Below are 13,602 nucleotides of genomic sequence, written 5' to 3' on the forward strand. Positions count from 1 at the left end.
AGAAACTTTGGGGGTCTCTTTTGAAGTCACCTCTCTCAGTCTGCCCTCTCCCCTTTCCATTCCAATATGGTTATATATAGTATGTTTTATATACTGACTCAAGTCCACGGATTTCTTTCTTTGAAACAATTTGAACTTTAATCTTTGCTTTTTATTCTCCCTACCATCATTTCAAGTCTATTGATTTCCCTAACTCTGGGTGTCTCACCTCCATTTACCAGCCTATAAAATGACTATGGCAAAAACTCCTTTCTTAAATAGTGTATGGTGGTTTAGAAATAGAAATGGGTCCAACCAGGAAAAGAGTAAAGTTCTGTGCAAACTGCTTGGGGAATTTTGTCTGAGCTGACACCTGACATCCTGATGGGATGGCAAATATATTTGTGGTTTCTCTAAGGCCTGCAAGTGATATAAAGATTAAGTGCCTTTTGAGAAACTAGTTTCAAAAAAAAGGAAGGGAGGGACTTCCCTAGTGGCGCAGTGGTTGAGAATCTGCCTGCCAATGCAGGGGACACGGGTTCAATCCCTGGTCCAGGAAGATCCCACATGCCACGGGGCAACTAAGCCCGTGTGCCACAACTACTGAGCCTGCGCTCTAGAGCCCGCATGCCACAGCTACTGAAGCCCGTGCTCCACAGTAAGAGAAGCCAAAGCAATGAGAAGCCCACGTTCTGCAACAAAGAGTAGCCCCCGCTCGCCTCAACTAGAGGAAGCCCATGTGCAGCAACAAGGACCCAATGCAGCCAAAAAATAAATAAATTAATTAAAAAAAATAAAAATAAATATTTATTAAAAAAAGGAAGGGAAAGGATGATTAATTGAGGTCTTGGAAAAATCAAGCAGAATGTATTTTACCAATAATTCAGAGATTATAAACTTTCAAATTCATAACGGTTCAGGTTCACATGTATTGTGAGCTTCATGAAGAACTTTAAATTCCATCAAGAAACACAAATTTAAAAAAATTGGAGAATGTTATATTTGAAAATGTGTGGTATGCCTAAGTGCAATTTATTAATTAAATGGCTTATATAGTCAGTGGTTCAACAAATCTAAAATTTTGATAACTAATGATTAACAATTACCAGTGTATACTAATTTTTATCCATTTGTATGCTTTAAGGCTTCATTTCGGTTTAGGAGGTATCAGGTCTTATTTAAAGCCTTATTGAAGTGCCAGTATTACTCTGGCAAAACCAAAGACATCACAAGAAAACTACAGACCAATGTACCTCAACAATATAGATGAAAAAAATCTTCAACAAAATACTAACACACTGAATCCAGTAATATATAAAAAGAATTATATGCCATGACCAAGTAGGATTTATGTCTGGAACACAAGGTTGATTAGACATTTGAAAATCAATTAATGTAATACTCCATATTAATAAAGGACAAAAACCATGTTATTTCAATAGACTGGAAAAGGCAGCTGAAAAACCCAACACTCTTTCATGATTAAAAATTCTCAACAACAGAAAGAAAATTCGTCAATAGGATAAAGGGCATCTATGAAAAACCCACAACTAACATTATACTTAATGGTGAAAGGCTGAATGCTTTCCCTCTAAAATAGAGAACAAGATCAGGATGACCACTCTTGCCATTTCTATTCAATATTATACTGGAGGTTCTAGTCAGGACAATTAGGCAAGAAAAAGAAAAAACAATTCAGACTGGAAAGGAAGAAAACTATATTGCAGATTACATGACCTTGTATGCAGAAAATCCTGAGGAATCCACTAAAAAAACTATTACTAAGAAAATAGGTCAGCAAAGGTGCACGATAAAAGATCAATATATAAAAGGTAGTTGTATTTACATATACCAGCAATGAATATTCTGAAAATGAAAATGAGAAAGCAATTTCATTTAAAATGGCACCAAAAAAATGAAATACTTAGGTGTAATTTAACAAATGTGCAAATTTGTACCCTAAAAACATCTTTGAAAAAAACTGAAGACCTAAATAAATGTAAAACATCTCCTGTTCATAAACTGGTAGGCTTAAACTGTTAAAATAGTGACATTCCCAAATTGATCTATAAAGAGAAAAAACAATCCTTATCAAAATGCCAGCTGGCTTCTTTGTAGAAATTGACATGTTGATCTTAAAATTCATGTAGAATTCAAGGGATCCTGAATAGCCAAAACCTCCTTGAAAAAGAACAAAGTTGGAGGACTCACATTTCCCGATTTCAAAACGTACTGCAAAGCTATAATAATCAAGACTGTGGTACTGGCATAGGATGGACAGAGAGATCAATGGAATATAACTGAGAGTCCAGATAGAAACCTGTATGTTTATGGTCAATTGATTTTTGACAAGGGTGTCAATACGATTCACTGCAGAAAGAAAAGTCTTTTCAACAAAGAGTGTTGTAACAACTGGATATCCACGTGCAAAAGAATGACGCTGGATATCTATACAAAGATTAGCTCACATCATATACAAAGATGAACTCAAAATGAATCACAGACTTAAACGTAAGAGCTAAAACTATAAAATTCTTAGAAAAAACCATAGGAGTAAATCCTGAAGACCAAGAGACAGAGGAAGAATAGATAAATGGGACTATATTTTTATACAGTAAATTTATATAAATTATGTAATTTTTATTTAAAACTTTAGTGCAACAAATGTCACCATCAAGAAAGTGAAAAGACAACCTTTGGAATGAGAGAAAATATTTGCAAATCATGTATCTGATGAGGTACTGTGCCCAGAATATATAAAGAGCTCTTACAACTCAACAATAAAAAGACAAATCAATTCAAACATGAGCACAGGATATGAATAGACATTTCTCTAAAGAGGCTACACAAGTGGCCAATAAACACATAAAAAAGATACTCAACATCATTAGCCATCAGAGAAATGCAAATCAAAACCACAATGAAAAAGTGCTTCACGGCCACTAGGATGGCTATAATCAAAACACAGGCAATAACAAGGGTTGGCGACGATGTGGAGAAATTGGAACCCTCATACTTTACTGGTAGAATTGTAAAATGGTGTAGCTGTTGTGGAAAACAATTTGGAAGCTCCTCAAATGTTAAACATAGTTAATTCTACTCCTTGGTATATACCCAAGAGAACTGAAGACATATGTCCATACAAAAACTTATGTATGACTATAACTCAAGTGGTTATTCGAGGTATATCCACACAATGGAATATTTGGTGACAAAGGGAATGAAATGCTGACACATGCTATACAACATGGATGAACCTTCAAAACATTATGTTAAGTGAAAGAAACTAGTCACAAATGACCACATATTATATAATTCTATTTATATGAAATGTCCAGAATAGGCAAACCTATAGAAACAGAAAGTAGATCAGTTACTCAGGGCTGGAAGCGGGTGGGAGCAATGAGGAGTGACTGCTAATGGGTACAGGAATTCTTTTTGGGTTAATGACAGTGTTCTGAAATTAGCTTGTGATGAAGGTTGCACAACTCTGTGAACGTCTTAAAAACTACTGAATTGTATACTGTAAATGGGTCAATTTTATGATACATGAATGATATCTCAATAAAGCTGTTAAAAAGACTCCTTACTATATGAGGATTAGCAATGTTAAGGAAGTACTATGTCCACTTAGGGCCATGCATTGAATTTTCTCCCCTTAGAAATATTAGTAACATATTCTTTTAAAATGATAATTTTTTTAAATCACTGTGATAATTTATTCACACTTGTGCTTACTTCTTTTTAATTTTTTTAAATTAATTAATTTATTCATTTATTTTTGGCTGCATTGGGTCTTCGTTGCTGCACGCGGGCTTTCTCTAGTTGCGGCGAGCAGGGGCTACTCTTCGTTGCGGTGCGTGGGCTTCTCATTGCAGTGGCTTCTCTTGTTGCGGAACATGGGCTCTAGGCACACGGGCTTCAGTAGTTGTGGTACATGGGCTCAGTAGTTGTGGCTCGTGGGCTCTAGAGCACAGGCTCAGTAGTTGTGACACACGGGCTTAGCTGCTCCGCGGCATGTGGGATCTTCCCGGACCAGGGCTCGAACCCGTGTCCCCTGCATTGGCAGGAGGATTCTTAACCACTGTGCCACCAGGGAAGCCCTTACTTCTTGACTACAAGAAGTAGAAGATTTCTACATATGGACATGAAGACATCTTTAAACATTTTGCTAGTCACCTTTTCTGGATCATGAACAATTTGGACACATGTTGTATTAAACTAACAACAACAACAACAAAAATCCTTGCCCTAAGTGTGACTTTTTTCAGGCTTAGGTTCAGTGATAATAATCTGAATGGCTACATTGAGGAATTTTCTGTTTTAGACAGTACAGCCACATATTCACAGATCCATGTAAAAAAATAATAAAGGAGAAAGTTCTCTAAGAAACAACAGACTAACCAGATGTGAAACCAAAGACAGGAATTAAGTATAAAATGAACACTGATAACTACATCTCCCCTAGATTTTAAATAATCCCCAACTTCGCACCAGAAAGGATTTTTTCCCACTTTTTATTTAGTTATCATATCACTCTCATTCATAAGGTGTTTTCTACTCACAACTCCAAGAGGAAACAATTGGCTTAGCTTTAGCTTAAGTCACTTAAATTAAGTGACTTTTCCTGTTAAGCTTGTTAATGATGACTTCACAGTAACACTAAATGTTAGAAAGTAACTTCAGTGCGTTTAATCAGATCAGTTTTTTCCTTACAAATTGGGGCAAACTGTATTTATGTGTATGTATATATTGTACATTCATCCAATGAAGTGGTGAGTCTTAATGATTCAAGTCCTTCTAGCCCTTACTACTCCACTTGGTGTTTAACTCCTTCTTATACACAGTAAATGCTTTTAAAATACTATGTCAGCCAGTGATTTAACCTTCAAAGATAAACTTTCCTTATATATTTCTAAGTAATGCTACGAACACGATAAGCACATCTCAAAGAGTACTGGTGGAGTAGTGGAAAGAGACAAGCTTTGGAACTATATAGAACCTGAGTTAAATCCCAGCTCAATCACAAGTGATCGAACCTCTATGGATCTTGGTTTCCTGTTTGTGCAAAGGAGATATTAATGAACATTTTGTTGCATTCTTGTGAAGACTTAAAGTACTATATGAAAAGAATTTAGTACAAGGTCTGTCATCAGATACTGAATACATGGTAGCTCTTATTCTTACTATTTCATTGATTTTAGCATTTGTGATATTTGTTCAGCTGCCCCCAAAATAGATCCGACCTGCCATATGCCTGTTTAGTCCAAGTAATAATCTATTACTGACATGTATTTTGGGAAAATCTGAGATAGTAAAGCCGTCTATATTTGCAAGTTATCACCAATTACTCTCCCAAGCAGCCTAATTCTAAAATTCCACTATTTCAGAACCACTCAAATAGCACCTCTGGTTACATGTTCACATTTCAAAGTTTATCTTTACCTTAAAGATCTGTTTTTCCATGATTCTGAGCACTATATATGAGGAGGATTTTGAATATGTTTTGACTTTCTAGAGGTATTAATTTGTATCCAACAGCCAAAGGGGAAAACTTGCTACAAAAAAACTCTACATTGTTAAATTTAGTTAGAATTAAATAAACTGGCTGATTTGAAATATTTGTTACATAAATAAAAATATTTATATAAGTGTGTTCACAATATTTTCACCTTATTAGAAATCAGCATTCCATATTTTCTATGGGTTTAACTTTTGAAAATTGACTTTATCTTTTTCCTCTGCCTCTTTAAAAAAGAAATTAAGTTATTTGTGATGAGGGCCACTTACCAGCAGAGGCAATAAAAAGGACTCAATTAAAAAATACAGATAATAAATATATATTACCTAATAACCTTGGAAAGGTACTATACAATGTCTGCAAAGATAAGTAATTAATAATGATTTCAGGAAACATACCTTTATTATCTACCTGTGTAGCATTTAAAAAAGAAAAAAGCTATAGCACAAACAAAAGCTCAACTGGGTTATTTCAGGTTCAATTTCCTTCCCTAAAAGATAACGAACGAGGAGAGAAATTTTCGATACCACAGAAAATTTCACAAAGGAGGTCAAGTCTGCTGAACTGTCACCTTCCTTAATGAAGACTATTCTGACCTCCCTATTTATCGTTTTGCAACTGCACCCCTTCCAGATCCCTCTTCCTATGCTCAACCCTCCCCCACCATAGCTCTTCATTTGCTAACTTAATTAGTTATAATGCTTATTTTTCATTCTGCCTCTACCCCTGACACACACTAAAATGTGGGCTCCACAAGGGCAGGGATTTTTGCTTTGCACTCTGATGTAGCCTGAACACCCACAATAGTGTCTAACAAATGGTAGGTGCTCAAATTATTACTGAATGATTAAATGGGTATACATAACAGAAAAGAACAAAAAGCATAAAACTGTGCCACTTAAAAGATTAATTTTCCAGATCAGATAGAGAACATTCCTGAATAATGGTTAAACATCCCACCACTTAGATTACTCAGCTCACATTTCCCTTAAAGACCCTACCTGCCTGAGTGCGTTCCTATGGCCACCACTGTGCCACTTGGATGAAAATCTGCACAGTGTCCTGGTTCCTAGAAGAGAGACAGACAACTGTTGGGGAGTACATGAGAAAGTCTCCCTAGATCTATGGGAATAGTGGCAAAACATATTTGAAAATAACTTGTTTCACATAAACATGGAATCTCAACCAACTTTACTGTAGCCAATGGTAATACAACATGGACTTCAGAGGAAAAAGGATTTCAGAGCAGGAAGGGGACATGCTGGCAGAGTGGTGAGGGGGAAGGACCACCAGCTTGTGGCTAGGCAGTGGAACAATAATAAGGATAATAACAAACATTTGTACAGTTCTTTAGAGTCTGCAAAGAACGTGTATACACCTTTTAGGCTAGAAAAGGTGGAAATCTGGGTGGGGTAGGGAGAAAACACAGTAAGAGACCAACTCAAAAAGAAGAGAGCAGAATCTGTTAGTGGGCAGTACTTACTGAACCCAACTGCACCACCACCAGAGACCCAAACATATCCATAACAATTAATACTCCATAAAGATGTGAAATATTTTTTATTTTTACTACTGAACCTGACAGAAAAACTGAGCTTCTGTCCTGTTAATTTGCTACTTTGGAGTGGGTTCATGTACTTTGTGACTAAACACTCTCCCTCTGCCCCTTCCCCTTTACTGAACTATAGAAATACACTTGGTTTTAACCAATGCTGAGTCCTATTTGCTTTGCGGCTACCATCTTCCATTTTAGGGAGAGTCTGTGGAGAGATAATAATCACATTCTGCTTTACTCACATCTACGAGCCTGGTCCATTCCAGCCTGTGTTCCACCGAGTTCCACATGCACACCTGTCTGTCCTGAGCACATGTCAAGAGCAAATCTTTGAAGGGATGCGTGGCAAGACCCCAAAGCTCATCAGTATGACCCTGAAAATGAAATACACCCATTGGTATAAGAAGCAAAGGGTATCATCAAAAATACTCAGTTAATGGTTAAAATCATACAGCTTACCTGTACTTCTATTTGGAAGCCATCATTAAACGTTCCCCGTAAAATAAAGTTTCGTGATGTGCCTACCAAAAATTGATCTGCCTTTCCTTCTGCTACAGCTCTGATTGTTCCATACTGATCAGGAACCTAAAAAAAAATTTGTAAAGTCACCATACACATGCTAACATGCATTAATTACTACCTGAAGACCGTAGTTATAGCTGTATGCAATTATGTGGTAATAAATGACAGAATTCCAAATTTGAAAGTAATAAGGTAATCTTATACTAATAAATTATTTGTTCAGACAATTACGTTTTATTACACAGAAGTTATAATGCATTAACAACATTCTTTGGTTCAATTTTAAATTCATATTTTTATATGATTTCAAGAGTTAAGGATTAGGAGTAGGGGATAAAGGAATAAGTTCTGATAGATCACATGAAGACTGTGATCTGGTTTTGCTACTTACTGGTTATATTATTTTGGGTAAGTCATTTAGCCTGAGACAAATTTCTTTATCTATAATATGGGGGGATATATCTTCTTGGAAATGAAACCCAAGAGCGGTACTATCAGAATCCTCTTTTTTAGAGAAGATTTTGTCTACAAAGCATGTTATGAGTAGAAAAGACTGAGCATAAATTCAAAATTTAAGTCACCAACAAACAGAAGCAATATTAAACTGAGTGAATTGCCTTTGCTCTGGCAATCATTGACTAAAATACTATTCTTAACCCATTTCACTTCCTGAGATCTCAGTTCAATTAACAAACTTTCACTGAGCACCTAATACCTGTCAGGTTTCATGGATACACTTGGTTCATGCAATGAAGCAGACACATACATAGATAAATAGCAATTATCATTAAGCCCACTGTTATTATTTTCAAGTTTTAAAATTAAGCTGGTCATTTTGTATACCTTGGAGTAGGATATAGTTTTCAACGAATGTCTGTTAAATTTTAAATTTATATGCTTATATTTTTGGGTCACTAAAAAAAAATCTCAGAAATAAATAAGCAAGTTAATTATTCTGCTGATTTTTCTTATTCTTTCAAACTATTTTGTTTAGTGAATAGTCCTTTTTTGTTTTCGTTTATTTTGAGGGAATGAAATGACAAGAATGTGCACCAAATTTCCCAGAAAAGTGTAAGTTATCTCAATGTGGGACAAAAGACATGAGTTTAAAGGGTTTAATATTTAAAAATTTTTATGTTCCATTTTCATCCTTACCTCTATTTCTCTTTCAGGATTCAGATCATGATCCCACAGAATTATTTTTCTGTCTTTCCCGCCTCCAGTTAATAACATACCATTTCTCATCTGACAAAGTGTGAACACACTGCCATCATGAGCTTTGATTTGTTTGCTGATCTGATAAACACCTAATATGATGAGGAGTAAAATAAAAACATGAGTGATAACATTTTCCATCAGATTTTAGAGTCTTTTTGGAAGAAAACTTTAGCAGAACTGTAGAGTGATTGCTGAATGACTCAACAATCAGAAACCTATTTTCAGCAAGTCTTCTGCAAGGCAGGTAGTAAAGCTTTAATACAATCTTTTGCATTTATGTCAATAATCAGTTACTCTGAAAATATTTCAAAATACATTCTTACAAAAAGGTAGGCTAAAGCAGTGATAATTCCACAGACAACAGAGGGTATATTAGCCTCAGAACTTTACTACCTTTTATAATCATCTTACATAGTAGTTAGGGTAGGTATTATTACTCTTCTGATTTTAGAACTAAGGACATAGGTATAGAATTGGCTTAGCCAATACCACACAGTTAGCTAGTGACAAAGCTGTGACTAGGACTCACGTCTCTTTACTCGATGTTCTTTTACGTTTGCAAAAAAAGTCTTCATTTCCTCTCGAGGCAACAGTCATAATATTTAACATTTAACCACTGCTGAACTGGAGGACTTCTGCTCTGCCAGGGATAATAACCCCTTTTATGTGCTGAGATACTGGGGAAGGTGTGGGGCAGAAGAGGCACTGGCAGCTTGCAGCAGTGGCTTTTGACCAACCAGAAAAGTATTTTAAAAACTGATCCAGCCACACCAATGTGATAGCTGAATGACAGCCCAGTTTTCTTGTATGCCCTCAGCACTTCACAAGTACCCAGGAAGGGACAAGGCAGGTACGAAAATATAATCAGAGCCTCTTTCTTAAAGGTGAACATAAGATTTCATGATGCCTTACTCAGAGAAACTCTTCATTCAGCTAGTGAAGCTGCTAGAGTAAGAGAAAAACTTTTTAGAAGATGACAGCTTGCAGAATTAGTTACCAGGTTCAAAATGGCAAGGTAGAACCTGGTTTAAGTATGACCAAAGTCAGTTAATAAATACACCTTAGATCCACTGGAAATGAAAAAATTACAAGTTTAAAAATTGTTCAGTGGGGGGCTTCCCCGGTGGCGCAGTGGATAAGAATCTGCCTGCCAACGCAGGGGACAAAGGTTCAATCCCTGGCCCGGGAAGATCCCACATGACGCGGAGCAACTAAGCCTGTGCGCCACAACTACTGAGCCTGCGCACCTAGAGCCTGTGCTCTGCAACAAGAGAAGCCACCCCAGTGAGAAGCCCGCTCAACGCAACGAAGAGCAGCCCCCACTCGCTGCAACTAGAGAAAGCCCGCGAGCAGCAACAAAGACCCAACGCAGCCAAAAATAAATAAATAAATAAAAATTAAAAAAAAGAAGAGTTCAGTGGGGAAATGGGTGAAGGTGGTTAAAGGTACAAATTTCCAGTTATAAGATAAATAAGTTTTGGGAATTTAATGTACAGCATGGTGACTACAGTTAACAATACTGTATTGTGTATTTGAAAAACGTTGCTAAGGTAGTGCATCGTAAAAGTTCTCAGAACAAGAGAAAAACCTCTACTATATGAGGTGATGGATGTTAACTAAACTTATTGTGGCAATCATTTTAAAATATATACATATATCGGGGGCTTCCCTGGTGGGGCAGTGGTTAAGAATCCGCCTGCCAGTGCAGGGGACACGGGTTCGAGCCCTGGTCTGGGAAGATCCCACATGCCGCGGAGCAACTAAGCCCGAGCGCCACAACTACTGAGCCCGCGCTCTAGAGCCTGTGAGCCACAACTACTGAGCCCACGTGCCACAACTACTGAAGCCCGTGTGCCTAGAGCCTGTGCTCCACAACAAGAGAAGCCACCACAATGAGAAGCCCACACACCGCAACGAAGACCCAACACAGCCAAAACTAAATTTAAAAAAATAAATGTATTTAAAAATAAAATGTGAATTGTAAAAAAAAAAAATTTAAAAATATATACATCAAATCATTTTGTTGTATACCTTAAACTTACACAATGTTATATGTCAATTATACCTCAAAAACCTGCAAAAAAATTGTTCATTTTCTAATAAAATTGTTCATCAACTTTAAATGGATAAACAAAATGTGGTATTATTCAGCCACAAAAAGCAATGAGGTACTAATACATGCTATAACATGGATGAACCTTGAAAACATTAAGCTTTGACTAAAAGTCACAAAAGACTACATATTCCATGATTCCATTTATATGAACTGTCCCACACAAGCAAATCCACAGAGACCAAAAGCGACAAACGGTTGCTAGGGACTGAGGAGAGAGAGGAATGGGAAGTGACTCCTAATGGGCACAGTGTTTCCTTTTGGGATGATGAAAATATTCTGAAGTTAGTGGTGATGATTGCACAACTCTGTGACTATATTAAAAATCATTTAATTGTACATTTTAGAAGGGTGAATTTTATGGTATGTGAAGTATATCTCAGTAAAGCTGTTATTGAGATTGTTCATTTTTACTCATCTATTTGAGCTGCCATTACATTGTTAAAATTAAAATTTGTAGAGTTTTGGTATCCTAAAAAAAATTATGCTATAGCTGACTCTCAGAATTACTCAGTGTGAGGCTGCTAGTGGTACAAATACTTAATAGATGGGTATATTTGGCAGGGAGAAAGGAACGGGCTTGCCTACTTTGGAGTAGGGCTTGCCTGATTCAGCAAAGCTAGGAGCAGAACTCCAACTAACTTGCTATTCAGGTCAACTGCCTCGGCTCACATCAACATTCATCACCTAAAAATACTTTAAACATTGAACAACACAACTGTGCCCAGTAGGACAGCCAGCCAATTATCTATCATAGCTCTGATGTGACAAAAAGAGTAAGAACATCTGAGAGATGTGAATTTTCTGAGAGTACTGCTGGCTTTATTTGGGCATTTAAAAGTGGGGAAAAAAGTGGGGGCAAAGGGCTTATTTTTCTCATGCATGGTCAAATTAACAAGAGTAATCTGAAAGTACCACGGTACCATGTAAGAAATTACAAAACGCAGAGGTGTGGCATTTCATAGCTCTCTATCAGAATGCAGGAAAGTGAAATACAGTTTCTCTATTTTTAATTGTTTTCCCTACTTCTAAACATGACAAATACCTTGTTAAACACTTAAGATCTTCCTAGAAAAATGGAATCTTAGAAAATAGAAAAACTGAAGAACAAATGCTCCATCAAGAATAAAAATACCCTATATAAGTAATCAACACGGTGAGATACCCACTTTCTACCTCCCACCACCCCAGGATAGTTATTTCCTGAGGAGGACCTATATTAATTTAGCTAAAAATATGTCTGTGCTTTAAATTTAAACAAGTTACCAAAGCTTGCTTTAGATAGTATTTACCCACAAAATAATTTATAATCCAAGATTTCCTTCTCATGGGTCTATATTTCTGACACTTTAATTTAAGCCAAATAATGTCTGAAATACCTGCCAAGAAAAATAATTATCCTTGTATTAAAAACCTATTGTACCTCCAGGCACAATCATGGCCAAGTCTATCCAAGCTTACTTGCAAATCTCCCCTTTCTTCTCAACTCTAGCAGAAACAAGCTTCCGTAAAAAGCAAGTTTACCTTGACTGCCAAATAAAGATCCTTTGGAGGGCTTTCTGTGCCTGTTTAACTATAGAATCAAATATCAGGGAGACTTTGAAATTTATGTTATATTCTTAGAAACGCGCAAATGGGTCCATGTTGATTATTTGGAGACCAGGTAAAATGGTAGTGTTTCTTAGTTTCTTAAAGAAACTTGGCAAAGATTTCAGAATAATGAACATTTTAATGGTGGTGTTGATACTCTCAACTTCCCCTCCCCCACTTAAAGAATTATGAATTATTTCATATAAGAAAAATTCTGAACTATTTCCTGTATGTAGGAAACAATAAATACCTTATACCCACATAAGAAATAGAAAAAACTGAAACAACCTAAATGTCCACAGATGGATGAATGGATAAAGGAAATGTGGTATATATATACAATGGAATAAAAAAGAAGGAAATCCTGCCATATGCAACATGAATAGACTGTGAAGACATTATGCTAAGTGCAAAAAGTCAGACAGAGAAAGACAAATGCTATCAACATATGATCTAACTTATATGTAGCATCTAAAAAAAATAAACTCACAGAAACAGAATAGACTGGTGGTTGTCAGAGGCGGGGGGGGTGGGTAGAAGAAATGGGTAAAGGTAGTCAAAAGGTACAAACTTAGAAATTTAACGCAAAGAGGGTGACTACTGTTTACAATACTGTAATGTATATTTGAAAGTTGCTAAGGGAGCAGATCTTAAACATTCTCATCACAAGAAAAAAAAACTGTAAGGTGAGGATGTTAACTAAACTTATTTTGGTGATCATTTTGCAATATATACAGATATCAAGTCATTATGTTGTACACCTTAAGCTAGACAAGGTTATACATTAAAAATGTTATAAAACTGGAAAAAAAAGAGAACAGAAAATAATTCTTTGAAGAGTCCTGTTAAATTACACTTAAGGTAAGGAAAAAATGGTTTGGAAGCAAGAGAGCTCCTTATGAGGCATAAAACACAGTTTTGGTTTGTCTCCTATTTACTAGAATAAAAGCATTAGCTGTGAAATTATACTTCTGCAATCCCCCAAAGTCCCTTTTTCAGATGCAATATCACAGTATAGTCAAATTTTGGTTGATAAAGACTGCCATGGGCACAGAAATATCATTAGGGAATATGCAAACTGGATCAATCTACTGAAATTTTGGG

General features: G+C 36.3%; 1 protein-coding gene across 8 annotated transcripts in view; it reads right to left on the reverse strand.

Moving 5' to 3' along the window:
* The window catches only part of EML4 (EMAP like 4), a 159,110-nt gene that overhangs the window by 20,657 nt on the left and 124,851 nt on the right, over positions 1-13,602 (reverse strand). For all 8 annotated transcript variants that reach the window (XR_014254270.1, XM_082427670.1, XM_082427674.1 and 5 more), the window contains 4 exons: positions 8,733-8,884; positions 7,515-7,640; positions 7,298-7,429; positions 6,502-6,569 (listed from right to left, as the gene is read on the reverse strand). Coding sequence is in view for 7 of the 8 variants with exons in the window: in XM_082427670.1 (XP_082283796.1) it covers positions 6,502-6,569; positions 7,298-7,429; positions 7,515-7,640; positions 8,733-8,884 (478 nt within the window). In the remaining variant the exon portion in view is untranslated. The remainder of the gene's footprint in view (positions 1-6,501; positions 6,570-7,297; positions 7,430-7,514; positions 7,641-8,732; positions 8,885-13,602) is intronic.

The sequence above is a fragment of the Balaenoptera physalus genome (assembly GCF_965194825.1).
Source record: "Balaenoptera physalus genome assembly, chromosome: 15".
Taxonomy (NCBI): domain Eukaryota; kingdom Metazoa; phylum Chordata; class Mammalia; order Artiodactyla; family Balaenopteridae; genus Balaenoptera; species Balaenoptera physalus.